The 20,251-nt window shown below is 44.5% G+C and overlaps 1 protein-coding gene and 1 long non-coding RNA gene across 3 annotated transcripts in view; one reads left to right on the top strand and one right to left on the bottom strand.

Moving 5' to 3' along the window:
• The window catches only part of LOC146856491 (uncharacterized), a 160,245-nt gene extending 148,086 nt beyond the window's left edge, over positions 1 to 12,159 (top strand). Inside the window, exon 4 of the long non-coding RNA XR_014981500.1 lies at positions 11,027 to 12,159. This is a non-coding gene — a long non-coding RNA (uncharacterized LOC146856491). The remainder of the gene's footprint in view (positions 1 to 11,026) is intronic.
• Positions 1 to 20,251, bottom strand: part of CSAD (cysteine sulfinic acid decarboxylase) — a 133,285-nt gene that overhangs the window by 27,914 nt on the left and 85,120 nt on the right. The window contains exons 12-13 of one of the 2 annotated variants that reach the window (XM_085654650.1): positions 12,029 to 12,049; positions 3,299 to 3,498 (exon numbers count right to left, since the gene is read on the bottom strand). In XM_085654650.1, the coding sequence (XP_085510776.1) occupies positions 3,299 to 3,498; positions 12,029 to 12,049 (221 nt within the window). The remainder of the gene's footprint in view (positions 1 to 3,298; positions 3,499 to 12,028; positions 12,050 to 20,251) is intronic. The other variant, XM_085654649.1, reaches the window with a different exon arrangement.

Raw genomic sequence — 20,251 nt, 5'->3', positions numbered from 1 at the left:
CTCCCAGACAGGATTTAGTGTACAGGGACTGGGTGGGTGCGGTTGCCAGCGCCCCTAAGTCTACATGAGGGACACATTTGCCTAGTCCAGTTCAAACCAGTCCTGTGAGCTGTTGGCACCCGATCTGGCGTGAAACTGGACAAAGGACATGGGAGTAACCTCGCCCCAGTTCAGACCCTCTCCTGGGAGGGTCCACTGAATCGTCCCAACCCTTTACTAAGGGTACTTAAGGGCTTACCTGTGGGAGGGTCTCTAGATTCAGATCAGACATCACTTCTTCTACCATCTGGGCACTCTGTGCTTCGTTTGGGCTCGACTTAGTCACTCTTCCAGTCTGCTGCATCGTCTGTGCCTGTGCACCATACAGAAACCTTCCAAGGCCTGTGGGCATCAAAGACACCTGAAGGAATCTCCCTTGGAGTGAGGGAGTCACTCCCCTGCATTCGCAGGCACTGCAACTACGTCGACCGGTCAGCTGATCCTGGGCTCTTCCGGACTCCGTAAGGTTCTGCAACACAGGTGGTGGTTCTGCACAACTGCTGAGGCCTGTCCTGCCCTCTCACCAAGTTTGAGGCCAGTATCCCTTGTGGGGGTTGCAATAACCGACCCCCTGTGCACCACATCAACTTGCAGTTGCAAAGGCTTGTTGGCTTCCTTCCAAAAAGATCTTCGGGCTCCAAGTAGCCCCAACATCGAGCACTACCAGTGACCAGAATCTTCGGCCATACCACATCGTTGTGCATAGTGGCCTGCATCTTTTGGTGAGCTGATTAAGGTCCTCTTTCGACTCCAGTGCCTCCAGCCTGTGGGTCACCTTCGTTTCTTTGGGCTCCCCTGATTGCTTGGGGCCTGCCCTGACTTCCCTGCTCGTGGTGAGTCCCCTGGACCTTGCTGGTCCCGACATTGCTCCTTCTTCAGCTGCTGTGTTGGTTGCATTTGCCAAGGCTTGTTGGTGCTCCTGCCAGACATCGAACCCGCAGCACTCAAATTCTTCACAGGACAGCTCGTGCATGGCTCCTGGTCTTCCTCAGCATCACCTGGTCCTCACAACTGCAGAGTCAAGGTCGTCGTCATCTCGCCTGTAACACCCGACATCGGAGGGCATTCGTCTTCCAAGTCTCCTGGTCACTCCTGACTGACATAGACTCTGTCCACTCTGCTTGCAGTTACCTCTCATCTAGAATCCTCCTTTGGATTCAACCAGACACTTTCTCCTTCTTCAGCAGCGGCACTTTCCTGAAGTCCTCCATTGGGTTCACTGGCAGTTTCTGACACAATTTCACACCTATGCACCCGGCTTCCCTGGTGTAGGTAACATGGGTACTAGGGTATCCAGGGGTAGGGTAGCTCTCCAACCTTCTGTCTCCCATGAGGTTTCTTCGGGGTCCACTGGTAAGGGTCCTTAATCTTTAAAAATCCAACCGCGACTTTCACGTAGACTTGTACGGAGCAGGAGGTCGTGTTTCCACACTGCACACGCTCTCCGTGGGGTTTCTGGTCACTAGCCTTGGGTGGTTCCTCGGGTCCCCAGCACTTCTACATCCTCTTGACATTGTCTTGACCCGAGTTGTGGTTCTAATACCACTTTCTTAGTATATGGTTTGATCCCTTCTGGGGTCCACTGTGTATTCTGTGCTATTTAAGTATTTCTCTGCGAAAGTATTGTGTGCATTGTGTTTATCTCTGTGTAGGCGATACCTAAACGTATTAGAGAGTATTATATAATAAATACATATTTTTATAAATACCTTGTGTGGTTCTTTTTCACTTAATCTATACTAGAAGATTGTATTCTGGTAAAACAAGCTGCTTTATACTTCTTCTGGACTAAGACTGAAGGCTGCTCTCCACAGCTACCACTTCAAGAGCTTTCTAAGGTTGTCTAAGACCTCTTAAATCACCGTAAGGGTTTCTGGACTGGTGCAAGGTGCGCCCTTACATTAGTGAACATCACATACCAGGCCAGCTTCTCACAGTGAGTAATTTCCATTGATCTTGCTAAGTTTGCGTTTTGGACTAAGTGAGTGATATATCTCTCCTTTGTTAGATTTATGGTAAAGACAATGGCATAACGTTCAGAAAAGTGTACCACATCGTTCCTGAGATTAGAACTCAGACTTGGAGAGGAAAAATAAGATCAATTTTCTGCCCAACTGTATGTATAGATAAAGTAACCTCTCTGTGTGAGATCTAATGTAGTACACAAGTCTATGACATTTTTAGTAGCAACCATCGATGGCAAGTCTGCCCACATATTAAGATCTCCTAAACTATGGCCCTAGTAGCTTGAAGAATAACATTGGAAAGTTAATAAAATTAATTTAGTGGCAGGGCAAAGAGGGTGGTAAATAAAAACACAAGAGAAAGTAATCTTGGCATTTACAGAGATAATAAAAGCAAGAACCTATGCATTTATTGGTAACTAGTTTGGTAAAGATTAAAGGCTTTCTGTACATAAGAGATCTATCTCCAAATTGGCCATGGTGATCCACATGGCAGATTTTATGTGGGGTCTGCATGATTGTAGGTGCAGAGGTATCACTGATCCATGTTCTGTTAAAAACAACACATTGAAATAGTGTTTCATAATAACATCAGCAATGTCGAAACAGTGTGTGGGGTGTGAGTAGATATTAAGAATGGTTCAAATTAGTATATTATTAGCGCCTGGGTTATTGCTGGCACCTGTTTTAGAATGTTGTAAAAAGGCAGAGCTCTTAGTGAGCTCATAACTGATTAGAGGGGTATATGTAAATTGACCTCCATTTGTGGTACATGACTGCAATGGGTCACCTGTGGATATCATCCAGTCAGCAATACTAGAGTTAAGGGTGTGCCCACAACTGTCTTTGGTTCTTGGATGGATGGGCATAGAATGGCTTATCTTGGGTGCACCTTCAATGTTGCCATGCAATCGACCACTTAAAGTAGCTCTTCATCACCACCATCTATGGGCAGAATGTGCGTGAGCCATGAAGTTGCTTAGCAACTAAGCAGCAACAGAAAGAAAAACTATAACTTGTCGGGAAAGTAAAAACAATCAGAAACCCAGCCACTCCTGCCATGATAGAGAACTTCCACTCTGCGCACAACTACATGAGAAATAAAAATACTCTAACTAAAAATTGCGAAACACAACTGAACACTAATGAAAAAGGTTACATCTAACATTTAGATGTAATTGGAACTCTTTCCATTTACTTTTAGAACAGCATGCTGTGAGGTCACCCTTTAGCATAGAAACACTTGAGTTTAATTGAGCGATCTATAAAAAAAGTTATACAATATCATAAAATACCTCGTGAGTGCGAAGGCTCTATTCACTCGCTTCTCCAGCTCTTCTGTCCCATTTGCCTTCCACATCAACCAGAGCTTCAGGCAGTCCACCCTCCGTCCGCACTGGATGGACTTGTCACCAGTGTCATAGGAGAGGTCATAAAACTTGTCTGTCTGGAAAAGATAGGAAGCACTAGCACTATGACACTTCTTCATGAGACCCTGTAAGACACAAAATAGAAAGAGGCGTGTGACACACTGTATTATACGAAGGGTATTCACTGTATGCTTTAAACTGATCTCAGTTGTTGGTTTGGGTGCTGGTGGGTATCTCCCTCTGACCCTGGGGAGTTAATATGAACAAATATTGGTGGCGCTATTAAATTAATAACAGTGTCCCCAACTGGCACTCCTTTGGGACGATGTCCCCGAAATTCTTCCTTTTTTAAATGTAATAACTGTGTAGACTTCTCAATTCGAATGTCTCATGGTTTAATTCTTCAACATTGTTGCATCACAATGGTTCCATCAACATAGATTATATCAGTGTTCATCTTTCCAATTTCTTTATATCCGTGCACTGGTAAATGTAGAGTTCATATACATTTATGGGTTACAATTCACTATGCATTCCGGGACTATGCCCTTCATCAGGGGAAACCTTATGTCTGAAAAATGAGATACATGATATTGAAATCCAAGAGAGTCTTTGACTCCACGAGTTAACATAAATATTGCAAGCGAAAGTATGCTGTGCAACGTTTTTCAAAAATGTTTCAAGTGCAACGAGACCGTTTAGTGCGCGAACTCAAAAAGGTACAAACAGAGTCCGTGTAAAAAAAGAACGTGGTGACTACATGTAGGTTAACCGTGTTTGTGGCACTTATTAACACAGGCGAAAAAACATGCTCCCAGTGTTTAAACTATGTGAGTGAGCAACCCGATTCACCTGGGTGCGATAAACAAGATCTTAGGATATGATGAATAGTATTTGCCTGCTATGTGTAATAATCGGTGAAATCAGAAACAGTGTCTCGAAGTGCTGGAGTGAAACGGTATATAAACACGCACGACACGTGTTTGTGCTCTGTGCCCGTGTAAATCAAAGAGTAAACCCTGCGTGTTCTCAGTACTCCATTTCTTACCGTGTCTGAGCGGAAAAGTGGTCTTACGTCTTCGTGTCCCGTAAACAACTGTGAATGGTGTCAGTGCCCATGCCGGTTTAAAAAAGCGTGCAAATGAACAAGCGGAAATGTGAATCCCAACAAAAACTGAAAAGGGGTTGTGATGGAATAAGTGTTGATAGCGGCCATCTTGGAGTGGTGCAATCGGGTGAAACTGAATGTGAAATTTGGTGTAAACAGAAACATGGGGTAACTTGTATGTTATCAAACATGATGATTAAACATAAATATTCATTGGCATGTAATTACAAGAAACAACTAAATTCCAAGCGTTCATTAAGGCCCTTTGGATGGCAAGACTCCAGTTTCTTAATCCAAAACATTTCTCGTTGCAATAGTTTTTTCTTGTTGTCTACATCCTCATTTACTGGAACAATCTCCAAAACCCAAAATCTCAATTGGCTTACGTTGTGTTTATGGGTGGAAAAATGGGCTGCGACTGGAGCTTTCTCTACTGGATTTCTTATTGTGCTTTTATGCTCGGTTAATCGTGTTTTTATTTTTTGCTCGGTCTTTCCTACATAAAAAGCCCACAAGGACACTTTAGTAAGTAAATGAGATTTTTTGAATTGCAGGTGGCATTGGTAAACAGTTTGATGGAAGTGCCCTTGGTGGGATGACTTATGCTAGGGCCCCGGATGATTTTGTTGCAGTGACCACAGTTCAAGCGTGGTACAGTTCCTTTGTATGTGATTCCTTTTGGTTTAGGTGTATTCTCTAGTAGTTCTTTGAGCGTTTGATATGTTAATAATGGCGTGTAGCTGAAAATTCCTTTAAAGTCAGGTTCGTTTTTTATCATTGGCCAATTCTTGAGTATGATTTTTTTTATCTGGTAGCTTCTGGTGGAAAATTTAGTCACAAGAACTGGTCTGTTGCTGGTTGTTTCACTTTTGTGTGGGGTTAATAAATCCTTCCGATCATTAGTTTCTGCCCTTTCAGTTGCTGTTTTAAGAATTGAACTGGGGTATTTCCTCTCTTTGAATCTTGTGAGGATCTTGTTTTGGTTGGTAGTGTATGAGTTGGGTTGAGAAGAGATTCTTTTCATTCTTAACAACTGTGAGTATGGTAAATGTCTCTTTAAGGACATAGAGTGCCAGCTGTCGAAATGTAAAGTGTTATTTCTGTCTGTAATTTTTGTAAACACATCTGTCTCAATAATGTTGTCTTGACAGGTAACCAGGACATCAAGAAATGCGATACTTTCAGTGCTCACGGAATGGGTAAACTGTATGCGGTCATCGATACAGTTGATAAAATCAGTGAATTCTCTTATTTCATCAGGGGGACCCTTCCAGATGAGAAAAATGTAATCTATGTAACGGCAATATTTCAGCTACTTTCAATGGAATGACGAGTTTTTTCTGCAATTGGCTGGTACTTCTATGGTCAATTGCGCAGCCCCCAGCTACGCTAACCTGTTCATGTACCGCCTGGAACTAGATAACATTTTTACAAATCCTAGATGGCTTGATAAAATCCTGAAATATTGTCGAAGTATTATGGGGGGGGGGGGGGGGGGGTTAGGACCAACTAGGGGTCAAATGTAAATTGAGGGTGTCACCAGAGATAATTACATGTACATAATGTACATATTTCTATTTTAATGTATAGTATTTAGTAGAATGTGTGTGTGTGTAAAATACATTAATTTTACTTTTTGAAAGAAAAGGCACTGACTTGACAATAATTTATTGAGTGTCGGTGATGTGTGTCAATGAATAGAAATTACTTGTCCACATCACCTTCCTTCCCTCTTAGGTCTTGAACTGCGCTACTTCGCTACCCTGATAGAGTGAAGTAATACAATGGGGTACTTAGCTCTCAGTAAAGAAAGCAATATGGACGTATTACCAGTGGTGGCTCCTCCGCTAAGGCGGAGGAACGTCTCCCCACTGCCGAGAAAGGAAAAAGAAAATTATAAAAACGTATCGTAATTAGAATTTTTTCCCCCCTAATGCAGTCAGTGAAGCGGTGGGGCGGGTCTGGCCAGAGCATGGGGAAGAGTGCACTCCACAAGCGCGCATGAACTGTTTGGCCGGCCCTCTTGGGCCGACCAAACAGTTCATGCTCACTTTGCATGTTCCTACCAGGCTGCATTACACAGCCTGGTCAGGAACATGCACAGGCTCCCTGTTCCAGTCTGAGCACCGATCCACGGCGCTCAGACCAATCACAACGCTGCATTGCAGCCTGTGATTGGCTCCGAGGAGCCTGTCTGCCCGGGTGCTTCCTGCTGCCGGACAGGACAGGAAGAGGAGGAAAACGAGGACGGAGGAGAGGCAGCAGCCAGCCGTTAAAGGTAAGCCACTTTTTTAAATTTAATTACTCTCCCCTACCCCATCACCCCCGTCCGGTAGCAGCCGCTGCTGTTTATTACATGTAATAAGATCTTACATTACGTTTTTTTTTTTTTAAACGTTGACATTTTCGGGAAAAAAACAAAGGATATAGTGACGATATAGTTAGGTGAAAAAGTCAGTAAACAAATCCCACAAAAACATTGAACGTCACCAGTTATAGTTAACTGAGATCATTATAACTTGTCCTCTAGCCATGCACTGCTTGTAACCTCATATATTACATCACTCGTGACATGTTTAATGACATCTCAAATGACATTATTGATGACATTACTAATGACAACACTGATGACATCTTTCACATACTGATGCTCTGTTTGCTCTACAAACCAATACAACCTTTGAAATATGTATCACGTAGAGCATAAATTACATAAACATATGTGCTCATATAAAATAATTAGACTGTAGTCCACTCCCTCTAGACACACAAGCCCCATTCAGTGACAAAGCCCCTACCATGCACATCCTTCGCAATGTGCACACATTTTCACTGGGAGTCCACTACCTCCAGGCTCCCAAGCCCAATTATATGCTCAAACCCCTCCTACACCCAGCCTTTAGCCTGTGCACAAGTCTTCATGGAGAGTCCACTCTTTCCAAACACCCAAGCAACATAAGGTGGTCAAGCTTCTACTATGTACATCTTTCGCCCTGAGCAGAGTTCTTCATGGAGAGCCCACTCCCTCCAGGCACCCAAATACCATTATGTGGCCAAGCCCCTACTAGGCGTAGTCCTCACCCTGTACAAAGCTTGTCACAGAGAGATCACACCCTCCAGACAACCAAGCCCCTAGTATTTGTTTAGCCATCTTTATTAGCGTTTTTTGACTTCAGCAACATAGTCTGTAGGCCAGCACATGCTGCCCGAGTACACATATCAATGCAACATTAACATGTTTAGTGCCAGCTTGCGTGGAGGGTGTGGGCTCTCCTTGAAGAGGCACCACTGTGGAAAAATATATAACTCTATTTCATACAACTTATAACTTTAACATTATACTATTTACATATACTACAGTAAATGTACATTTACACATTAATAACGTATATTCCTACCACATAATAATTACATCCTTTCACACACTTTCACGTCTGCTTCAATTTAGATACTCCACTCTATGCCACTCCACTCCATCACACTTCCCTTTATGCTGCTCCACTCTACACTAGTCCACTGTGTGCCACTACACTTTTCATCACTCCAGTATACGCACTTACACTGTACGTCACTCCACTCTACACCACTCTACTCTTATACTGCGTCTTTCACCCCTTCCCCACCATGCCGGACCATCACTCCAATCTTGAGACAGGCCATCTGTTCCTTTCAGAAAAAAAACTCCCACATATTCTCTCCCTTTTTTCTACAAGAGTGCCCTCCGTCCTAATGCTAGAAAGGAAAAAAAGCTATTTCCCTTTTTTTAAAATGAGACAGTCATAATTGTAATGTAGTGGGCCCCTCCGATCCCTGGTCCCCAGTGCTGCTGCATGTGTTCACAGTGCTTTCTGCCACAGGCAGAGACCTCACTGCACTATAAACAGGGCTTCTGGAATTTTTCAGCAGAAGGATACATTATGCAACAGGGTTGACTAAATTATGCTGCAAGAAAAGGCTCATTATGTGGCATAATGCTGAACATTTAGTGATAGTATTACTGCAATATTTTGAATTTTTTACACTTGTTAACACTGTCCTGACATATATTGCCCCTCATAAGTACCAGTTTAACACCCACATAGAGTAATAAGCAACAGAAATATGACCAGTCAACCTTTGCAAAGGCCCTTCCACTGTGCAGCAACACGTGTTGCTGCATTTTTAGTAACGTTATGAATTGTTTGAGCTAGAAAAATCTGCAAATTATGCAGCACACTATGGATTATGTGTCAAATGCAGCAAATCCACGATTATTAGAAAAATGGCGCAACCGCACAATCGCATAATTCCAGTGGCCCGGACTATAATACTTTTTCCCAATGCACCAACTAGGGTTATGTGTTGAATAGCTGTAACACACACAGACATCTAAAGTGATGGAATTTGCTAACTGCGGTTGCATAACCTAAAAGAGTACATTTATCACTGCTTAGTTTAACCTGCATTCATTTTTCAATTAAAATGAAGCTTTTAGTGCATTATTTTATACTCAGTTACCTGACGGTGAAAAAACAAAACACTTAGACTATTTTGTTCTTTTATTTTTCTGAAAGCCACTTCTTTGACCCTCACCCCCCCCCCAGCACTATTATAACCGTTCGTATTCTTTTTAATTAACTTCAAGGGCTCTGAGTAAAGGAAGACAGCCTGGAAATGCGGCGAATAAACAAGGCCGCACTTCCAGGCCATCTTCATTTACATCTACTTTTTACGCCATCTGCGCCCCCCTGGGAACCCATCCATGGCCCTCCAGGGGGGCGCACCTCATAGTTTGAAGACCTCTGCTCTACACCACTCCAGTATACACTATTCCACTTTATGCCACTACACTCTACTACACTCCGCTGGACGCCAATTGACTCAACACTATTCCACTGTACATAACTCCACTGTGCCACACGCCATTGTATCCTATCCAACTGTAAACCACTCCACTCTATGCTACTCCACTGTACGGCACTCTACTATATGCTCTTCTTTTGTACGCCGCTTTATTGTGTGCCACTTCACTGTAAGCTGCTCTACTCTATCCGAATTCAGTCTACGCCACTCCACTGTATGCCACTCCACTCTATGCCACTCCAACGTATTCATCTCGGGTACTCCACTCCAGAGTACCTCATTCCACTCCACTCTACGACATAAAACTGTACCACAGCACACTTTATAACATTATTATCCACTCAATTGTACCACTCTACACTTAATGACACTCCACTGGACAACAGTAAACTATACGATTATAAAACAAAATTATTATAATTTTTAACACCATTGAAATTCCAAGAAAAAAACAAAGGTTAAAGATAAGTTATAGCTAGTAAAATTTTTGTTCAGTGGTTCTCAACCTTTTGACTTCTTGGGACCCTCATCTAATCATTACTGGAACACAGGGACCCCCACTGAATCATTATTGGAATCCGAGAACCCCCCCTCCCCCCCCCCCCCCCCCCCCCACTGAGTCATTACTGGAAGCCGGAGACCCTGCCAAAGCATTGTCAATGATTTGAACAGCACAACAATACACAAAAATGCAGAAAAAAAACCAAATACAGAAATGATGACACATTTTATTTGTTTCGCAAACACATATAAATAAATCAAAATTCTAATTTTAATAGAAAGGTTGGAGCTAAATTCAACTGAGGCTATTCATTGTCCATACTATAGTCTGTTTGATGCAGCTGCACTGCTCCCACGAATCAATCTGAGGATACCAACTTAATATTTAGCCTCCAATTTCATATTCCTTCACATTATAGTACGTTTAAAATTTTTCAACTGTACATGTAGCTTCTTTATTTATATACACTCGATTAATCTGTTAATACGAGTTTGTAGAGACAAAGGTAATCCAATAAGGAAACTGCCCCACATTCACCAGTACTAGTTATGCTCATAGGCAGATGCAGGAATCAGACCTTTTAAAAGCACTTTACCCAAACACGAAATTCTAGGGCCTACTGTAGTTGTATGCAATACCCCATTTTAACCAATCAAAGACATGTACAGATTAGTGCAAGATCTGCGAGCTCTTAATGATGAGGTGATAACCAGTTCTTCTGCCGTTTCTTACCCTGCAACTATACGGTCTTCTATTCTAGCAGCTGCCAAATGTTTTACTGTTGGTAGACCTTTGTTCAAACCTATTCATTATTCATATGCACCCTGGAAATCTGTACCTTTACGCTTTCTTGGGGATGGGGGCAGTGAACAGTGTTGACTCCCTCAAAGATTTACAGTCACCTTCTACATTTGTCAATCACTCAAGAAAGATCGGGAAACTCTTATTTTCTGAGAGGATCTGCTTTACTCAACATGTAAATGATTTGCTGGTTGCATCTGACACCTTGGACCAATGCAAGACTAGCTACCTGTATCTTTGAACTGAGTTGGCTAAGAAAAGGCACAGAGCTTCTCAATAAAAAAGAAACATTCTGCCTTCCTCATGTTCGCTGTCTAGGTCATGACATTCATCTGTATATGGCACTGTCTTTCAAATATACACATGGTTGGGAATGCTGTATTTTTTTTTTTTTTTACAGATAATGGACATTGGGATATGTGACTATTGTTAAGCCACCTCCCACCTACATACAGATACCCCAGAACCCTTGCATTGGGCCATGGAGAGAGGATGTGATCTGACGGCTAGACTGCCGACTTTGGAGCTTGGAAACGAAGGTTCGAGCTTCTGGGTCGACTCCACATCCTGTGATTCTGGGTAAATCACTTAATCTCCCCGTGCCTACCAAATAAATAAATGAATGTGTCCTTGTGTAACGTAGCCTGTGCTCATGTGAAGCGCTCCAATACTTTTGGGTCGTGTTCGCACTATATAAATCTGCCCCCCCAAAAAAAGGAGGATCACAGGCTTTTATGACTTTCAAACTAGAATTATCTCCTGCCCCTGCGCTACAGCCACCTGATTATAATATCCATTTTACTTCATATTGTCAAGAAAAAAATATATTTATGTCAGGGTTGTTGGTTCAAGATAAAGGAGATTGAAGAAACCGCCTGCATACTTCTACACCACCTTCAATGCGGTTGTGACAGGAATTGGGTCTTGTCCATGAGATCTGGCAGCTGCTGTTCATCTTGTAAAACCTTTTGCAAATATTGTCCTGGACTCCACCCTCAAAGTAGCTGTACCCTATGCCATAGTTACCCTTTTGCTTAACACTAAAACTCAGAATTTGCCTACAGCAAAATGATCACAGTATGAAATTCTTTTGTTGCTCCCCTGTCACATTATACTAGTTTGTTGTCACGTCCTAACCCCTCCTTCTTGCTGCCCAGTGCTCCAGATGGTGAGCTGCATAACAGTCACACTGTAACTGTCCATCTAACTAAGCCCCATATTGAACTCTCTGATGCACCAACACCAATTTGTGATCTTGTGTATCATGTTGATGGATCATGTCTCAGAAACAATTGTGGCCCATTAGTGGCCAGTCATCCATGTGTACACTGTAGGATGCTCTCACTACCTGATGTTTATCGCAATTGAACTCCTGTCAAAGTGGTAAATGAGCTGCTCTTACCTGTGTTTGTATTCTTGTTGCCTGAAAGAATGTGATTACAATGAATCAATTCAATTTATTGCATAATTAACAAAAATTATTACAATCCACATTTAGTATAAAAACAATTATAAAACTTGCGTACATAAATTATTTATTTCGTCTTGTCTTTGTTTTAATTTTAGTATATATATATGTATATATATATGTATTTTTTATTTTTTTCAAACCGTTTCACAAAGTCCCCGGAAGAATATACTTGTTGTTTTTGAGTTCTTGGTCTAACACGTTTTAAGATGTGATCACATTTACTAACTCAAAATATACCTTTGGAGTAGCACATGGTTTTGAGCTCCTCTGACTGCAGCAGGGTTTCCTCACTTTAGTTGGAACCCCATTTAAAAATGGGGCCCATGCTAAAGGATTACTTGATGCGCATATGTTACCATCTAAACTTGTGATTGTAAAGTGTGCTGCACATCAGTCCCCTCAAGATGAGGTGTCTGAGAGAAACAATTTTGCTGACCTATCTATCAAAAAGGCGGCATTGTCTCCAAGGTATGATAGTCACTCATTTGTCTCAGACTGTCAAACCTTTTATGCCAACTCTAAAAGATTTGTCTGAAATACAGCAATGTGCATCTGAGGAGGAAAAGCAGGATTGGATGCAACAGAACTGTAAAATGGATCCCAATAGAGTGTGGAGGGACACTGTGAATAGTATTTATTCATTGGTTTGTTCCATTTTCCCTTCTGTTGCCCAACAATATTGGCACTCATTGGCCACCTGTCAAGCCTACAATACTGGGAACTGAATCAAAACAACTGCTACAACCTACCCACATACCCATTCAGAAGGAATTTACACAAATGCCTTAATATTGCTCATGTATGTATGCCCTGGGTTTTAGTCTTTATGCTTTCCAGCTGGACTAAAGCTCATTTGTACTTGCACCCACGCTGACTCCATTACAGGTGGGATTCTATTCGTAGGCTTGGGTTCCCGTTCTGGTACAAAGAGTGAAGGGCACTCATTTTGTGTCTACTACAGTACAGTAGCTGTGCAGGACTTACGAATCAAATAACAAATTCACTGTGCTTACCATCCATAAGTCTTCTGGGAAAGTAGAGCATTTCAACTCCACTTGAAAAAACACTAGAGCTACGTTTTTTGATGAGATGGGATTCAAGTATCCTGGCGCTCTCCCCTACACGCTCTGGTCAATCAGAGCCACCCCTAGACAAAGGTCTATGCTAAATGCATATGAAATAATAATGGGTCAACCCAAGCTGCTTCCATCAAATTCCCCTGTGCCCCCAGCACTTGACCCTCCAGTACTGGAAACAACTTATTCACTTTTTCTAAAGCTTCTGTTCTCAGATCTGAGCTGCCTTACCGGTCTGTCCAGCTGAAGCGTGCAACAATCTGCAAGCAGGGGAATAGGTCCACGTGAGAATCCACCAGTAGAATTCCATCCTCCCACCCTGTAAGCATGGGCCATTCCAAGTCCTGCTCACCACTGACACTACTGTGAAGTGCAGTAGAACAACAACTTGTGTGCATGTCAGTTACTGCAAGAGAACCATTGAATACAAAGAGTTCAGCCCTGCAGTTGCCTCTGTGCCTATGAGAAAAGTCTCTCCTAGCGGCCCACCTCCTGCCGACAACTGTTTCTCACCGGCTCAAGAAGGAGCTTCTGCTGCCGACCTCCCTCCGCTCAGTCATTGCCAGAATGCAGCCCCTCCTCCTTCTCACTGATTCACTTACTGCCTTATGGATGGAAGACTCATAGCTACTTAATTATTTGATGGACCTGGCTGGCCGTCTTTGCTGTAAGCCTGGTTATTGCTCTCCCACTCTTTTACAATTTCTAGAGCAAAACTGACAGATCCTCAATTTTTCCTGTTGCTGAATTTGTACCCACTTGCCAACTGATGCTCGAAGGTGTGTGTCAATTGTCCCTGTTCCTTTTGATGAAGAAAACAGTGTATTGAATTATATCTTTGTGAACATTTCTCAGTGGAATATGAAAATGGTACTATTCCTACCTTTTAAAGGTCGATGACTGCAGTTTTCCTAACAAAGACATCATGCTCCCTGGTATTCACCTTTGTGGCACTGCCCAAGGAATGGCTTGTGAAAGGTTAAATAACAGCCTCTATGTGGGCCACAGTGTTAGTCATTTATTTCTAGCAGTCCTATCTGAATCCAAACATTATCATTATCATTTTGAACTTCCCTCAGAGGTCCTTTATTTCTGTACCTGCTCTCAAGAGCAACCAGGTACTTACTTTGTTTGTGGCAACCAAACCAATACATAGCTACCCAAAGGCTGAGCTGGATCCTGTTTTCCTGCTTAAATCATCTCACCATATAACATTCTCCTGCTGAATCCAAGTTCCAGAAAAGACTGCCTAGAGAAATATTCAAAGTTGTCAATTTCTTTGCTATCCTGTTCCCTACCTTTCGGATACACATGACAATCAATGACATTCAAACTGTGGCTAAGCCTTTAGAAGATGTTGGCAATTCCTCTGCCATAGCATTAGGATTAATCTGTAATCCATCAGAAGCCCTAACAAGAGTCCTTTTACAAAACAGAATGGCACTTGGTTTTGCCTAGACTGCAAAAGAGGAGCCTGTGAAACATTAGGTTCCAAAAGCTGCTCATACTTACCAAATATTTAAATGAGTATACATGACCAGATTGACCATTTCCTTATTATTGTCAAGGAGTTACACAAAATTAATGGTTTTAGTTGCAATTATTGAAGTATATGGTCTTTGTTAAAGGCCACATTTTGGGGAATGAAGATAATAGAGATAGGTTTGACTGTTTGTGGTTCTTATCCTACTCCATGTACGTATAAGAATTTGCAAATGCTCCATTAACCGATATACTAGATATTAAGAGTCCCCCTTCTTTTCCACTCATACTCGCAGAAATTGATGGTAACAGACAAAATAATCTGATAATGGCTAACCTGAATGTTTTATTGATGTTATGCCTCAATAAGTAAACAGACAATTTTCTTTGAAAGTTGCACAATAAAAGGTACACAAGGATGGGATTATTGAACTAGAAATATTGTCTTAATGTAACTGTAACAGTAACAGTCACTCTTTCACTTGGTGATAACCAATGCTCCCAAGTTGTGCTGACATGTAAAACCCCACGATCATGTCTGCCATCATAGGTTTTAAATTCTTGAATACCTTACTAAACTCTGAAAATTTAAATTTTTGTATAAGTTTGAAGGTTGTCTGTGAACTACACCACAATTTCAGTTTATGCACATACATGGGTCTTTTGTTTCAGTTTCGTCACACGATCCCCACTGGAAGTCCTGCGTATCAAAACATAAATATGTATTTGGTACTTGTGTGCTTTTATACTCATTAGTATTAAGGGATCCAACTGTCACCCAGCTCTGTAATTTGAAAATTACATTTCTTTATGCCATAATCGTTATTAGATATGAGCTCAAGCGTGAGCACATTTTTATCTCACACTAAGACCCCTAGAGCAGACCATCAGAGATGAATGCGTTAATGAATAAGGTGCACTACTCTAGCCACCCAGCGCCTCTGCTGCTGGTCCCAAAAGGCTGCAATTGGGAGTCTGAGTGCAAGGGGGTTAGTGTACGAGCATCAATGCACTTCCCTACCACCCTCCATGAGAACAGACAAGAAGCTGTTAGACCCACCTTTTCCCTTTTACCCTTCTACCCGACCCTCACCATGGGAAGAGCTGCAGCACAAGGCTGGCAGACACCTAAAAGTGTAGTTGGTTGTGAATAAGGGTGAAGTAAGAGTGAGGTAAGGATAATGGGAGGCAGATAAAACGCAACTTCAGAAACCTCAGCAAAAGGGACTCCACTTATGGTAAGAGCACATGCAGGTATAATGAAGATTGCGTTAAATGCACTAGCAGTGGGGGCGTAGCTAGGCGCGCGGCAAGATGGCTGCACTGTAGTGCTGCTCTGCCGGCCGCCTTCAATATCCTACATTATCCTGCTCTCCGGGTGCCCGTCACCGGGCGCTAGTATAAAAGACTGAAGCTCCTGGACGCGAGCTGGCAGAGGCTGGTGTCGGTGTGCGGCTTCGGGGTCCAGGAACGCGACCAGAGCACCGTGCCGGGAGCGTCCGCCATATTGGGAGTCGGCGGTGGAGAGCGGAGGGGAGCGGAACAGCGCAGGTTGGCATCACACTGGGGATTCCCGCGCTGCCTCTCTAGTGCTCGAGCCGGGCACACTGACGCTGACGGCGGACGGGAGCAGTGGCAGAAAACGTTGGCTCCGGGGCTCCCTTGGCGCCGCGCACAGCAGCTGAGGAAGCGAGAGGTGGTTCGGCGGGCGCGGGGAGCACGGAGGACGAGGTGCACGCGAGCTGCCGGCTTTGGACGGGTGAGTAGGCCCTGCGGCCGGCGGCGCGCTCCTCCCTCCATGTCCTGGGTGGACTGCCCGGAGTTGGTCTACACGCGCCTAGGTACCTACCCTGGCCACAGGATCCGAACGTTGTGAAACACAGACAAGGGGACACCCCTGACAGTACTCAATCGATGAGGCTGGTGAACTGCTGCTTGGGGTGCTGAGCTGGAAACTGAGTTGTGGACGCTGCAGGATATTCGAAGGTGCTCCGGGGGACCCCGGAGGTGAGCTGATTGCTGCTGGGACAGCGGTGAGGACGCTACCGTATTACAGTGAGGTGCAGGGGTGGAGCAGTGCTGATCAGGAGAGTTGGTGACACGCAGGTCTGCTGGCACTGTGTGGGGCGCACTAAATGGGCCTATCCCTGGGGCGGCCACAGTTCGGGGTGATTTGCAGCTGAGGCGCTGGGAATCAGTTTCCCCTGCGGGGTACTCCTTTCGTTTGGCGCTCTACTCCTTGCCGGACTGGGCGCACGCCTCCGGCCCCCGATTGCCCTCTTGCCCTCTCTTGTAAAGGCCGGTGGGGACTGAGACGAGGCCATGGGCATACCGGATAAAACCCAGCCGCGGCTAACGTTCGAGGCACGCAAAGGGGGTAAAACCTCACACACCGTGACATCGGACTCGGAGTTAGAGTCTACTGCGCCGGCCCCCACGGCCTTGGAGAAAACATTGTCGGCAATTCAAGCCAGCCTGCAATCTATTGATGGCAAGATAGAGGCCCTCAATGGCCGCATGGACTTCATTTCAGCAAAGCTGGACAAGCAGGGGGTGCGGTTGGGCGAGGCGGAGCAGCGTATATCGGATAACGAGGATGGTCTAAAACAGGTCTCCGCCAAGATCGCGGATATCGCACAGCTGCTAGCGGTGATACAGGCCAAAAACGAGGATATTGAAGCGCGCTCTAGGTGCAACAATTTACGGATTTTGGGCCTGCCGGAATCCACCAATGTGGGTAGACTTGAGGACTATGTCGAAACCATGATAAGGGACATACGTGAGCCTAAGAATCTATCAGCCATGTTTGCCATTGAGCGCGCTCATAGATCTTTGACTGCGCGCCCTCCGCCGCGTCCCATTATAGCTAGACTACTGAACTTCAGAGATAGGGACGCATTGCTTCGTATCACTCGACAGAAGGGCACTATAAACTATCAAGGCAATGTCCTCTCCTTCTTTCCCGACTTTACCGCCATGGTTCAAGCAGCACGCAAAGAATTTCTAGGTGTCAAAAAGCTCCTTATGAAAGAACGAATCCCCTATGCAATGTTATATCCGGCACGCCTCCGGATTGGCAATGTTGACAACGCTAAGATATTCACTAACCCGAAAACAGCCATGAACCACGCTAAGTCACTGAGGAGGAAGCAGCAGCCCTCCACTCCAACCTCCGAGGTTGATGACTGATTGCGGCTTTCTCTCTACAGCGGGATGTCGCTATGTCCAAGTTGAGGACTGATACACTGGAACAATGCGCAGTTGCAATGGGTAGTATTCTTGTTGGTTTACCCGCGCTAATCGCTGCGTTATTGTATTGCACACGCTCTGTCTCATATACAATCTAATGTAGGCTGCTTTGTGTATCGCATCGGAGACAAACGGCCACTACTGGTACAGGATCCTACTGGGTACCGAGTGCATGTTGTCTCTGCCACTTGACTACCATTGTGCGGGAAAGGTTGATGCGTCTCATTAGCTGACCTCCATATGGTGCCACTTTAATAATGAGATTGAAGTGTCCGAGCTGCACACTTGGTGACCGCAGGGCGTCTCACTTGATGGGCTAACCGTTGGGGGCGTTAGACACTGAATGGCGGCCCCCTCCCCAATAGACTTGGAGGTGGTTGTGGCCGCTAAGTTCCCCCATTGGGTGTTCCCCACCTCTATCTCTCATTGATGTATTGTGGGTCTGTTTTAGGTTATGTTTTTGTTTCGTTTCACATGTTATCGGGGTCTGTCTTTGGCAAAGTTGGGTTGCTAAAGTGGGTGGGGGGAGGGTGTTCAATACAGTTCCGGATGCCTATGGGGAAATTGATCAGAGAGCTCACCAAAGAAGTGACACGGGATGCACATTGTGATGAGGGGAGGAGGATGGCAGTCGGGTCTAAAGCAGTGCCCTCAAACACCGATAATGGGTGACGAATATAAATGCTTGACTTGGAATGTACGCGGGCTTAATACCCCAAAAAAGATACGGCACGTATTACACTACTTAGATAGGCATAATGTACAGATTGCATTGTTGCAGGAGACACATCTCACTAAACACACGGAAACTGCGATGGCTCACAGGTGGGCGGGTTTTCGGCTTGCATCTTCCTATTCCGCTTATGCGCGAGGTGTGATTACACTGATTAAAAGGGGTGTCCCATTCCTACTTACACGTACTTCCACTGATTCAGAAGGGCGCTGGGCTGTGGTACAGGGTAAGCTAGGCATGACTTATGTCACAATTATTAATATGTATGGTCCAGTAGTAGATGACCCATCACCTTTTATACAGATGCTTACTGAGGTACGCTCCTGGCCGGATGCTGCGGTGCTTTGGGGGGGGGGGGGGGTGACCTCAACATGCATCTCAACCCACAGGTGGACAAATCGAACCCAGCGAGCGCCCGTACGCTTAAGGTGGCTCAATGTGCCCGTGAGGCTATGGTGGAATTGGGACTGGTGGATGTTTGGAGATTGAGGAATGAACGGGCACATATGGGTACACATATCACACCTGCCCACAACAGCTGGTCCCGACTAGACTATTGGTTATTAAGTGAGGAGGCGAACAGGTGGGTGATCAATGTCAGCAATCTGCCCCGTACCCTGTCAGATCATAATCTACACTTGCAAATCCCTACTAACCCACATCGCCCTTTCACATGGCGCTTTCGAGCTGAGGCACTACGGGACCCTATTTACACAGACACCATTAGAAAGGCTATCGTGAACTACGTGAAACACAGGCTCTGGCGTCTTTATGGGAGGCGTTTAAGGTGACTATAAGGGGGGGTCTGCATTAGCACCACCGCAGGTCTTTTGAAAGATATTCGGAGGCAGCTTACTAAAACTGAGACTGCTCTTGGTAGGCTGGAGAGTGAATACTACGCGGCACCTTCTAATGCCACGCTCGCACACATACAAGAATTACTCACGGAATATGAAACACTGGCGGACACAGAAGTAAAATATAGGGGGAAAAGACATGTGGCTAGAGCATATGGTGAGGGGGGGCGGCCCGGCAGAAAACTAGCCGCTAAATTACAATTTCGAGCAAATCATCAGCAGATTGACAAGATTATGGATGGTGCTGGGACAGAACATTTCACGCCGCAGGCTATTGTGGGCCAATTTAAAGAATGGTATAAGACACTTTATACCACACAGGGCGGGGTTGATGGAATACTTATCGGATATAGCATGTGCGTGGCTCTCGGACTCCCACAGGGAATACTTATCCATGCCCATAGATGAGAGCGATGTCCGAGACGCTATTATCTCTCTTCCCAACAATAAGGCTCCCAGGCCTGACGGTCTATTGGCAGAATTCTATAAGGCTTACATGAACCTGCTTGTCCCACATTTATTAGAAATGTATGCTGAAGCACACAAGGTTGGCACCCTACCCCCGTCTTTGAGACAAGCCATGATCATAACCCTCCTCAAGAAGGACAAACCGCCCTCCAGTTGTGAGTCTTACCGTCCCCTCTCACTGATTAATCTAGACGCAAAAATATTGGCTAAGATACTAGCCACGAAGATGCAACCGCTGATGACCCGTCTGGTGCAGCCGATCAGTCCGGGTTTATACCGGAGAGATCCA

This window comes from Triturus cristatus, chromosome 4_1 (assembly GCF_964204655.1).
Source record: "Triturus cristatus chromosome 4_1, aTriCri1.1, whole genome shotgun sequence".
Lineage (NCBI taxonomy): Eukaryota > Metazoa > Chordata > Amphibia > Caudata > Salamandridae > Triturus > Triturus cristatus.
This window is presented reverse-complemented; position numbering and strand designations above follow the sequence as displayed.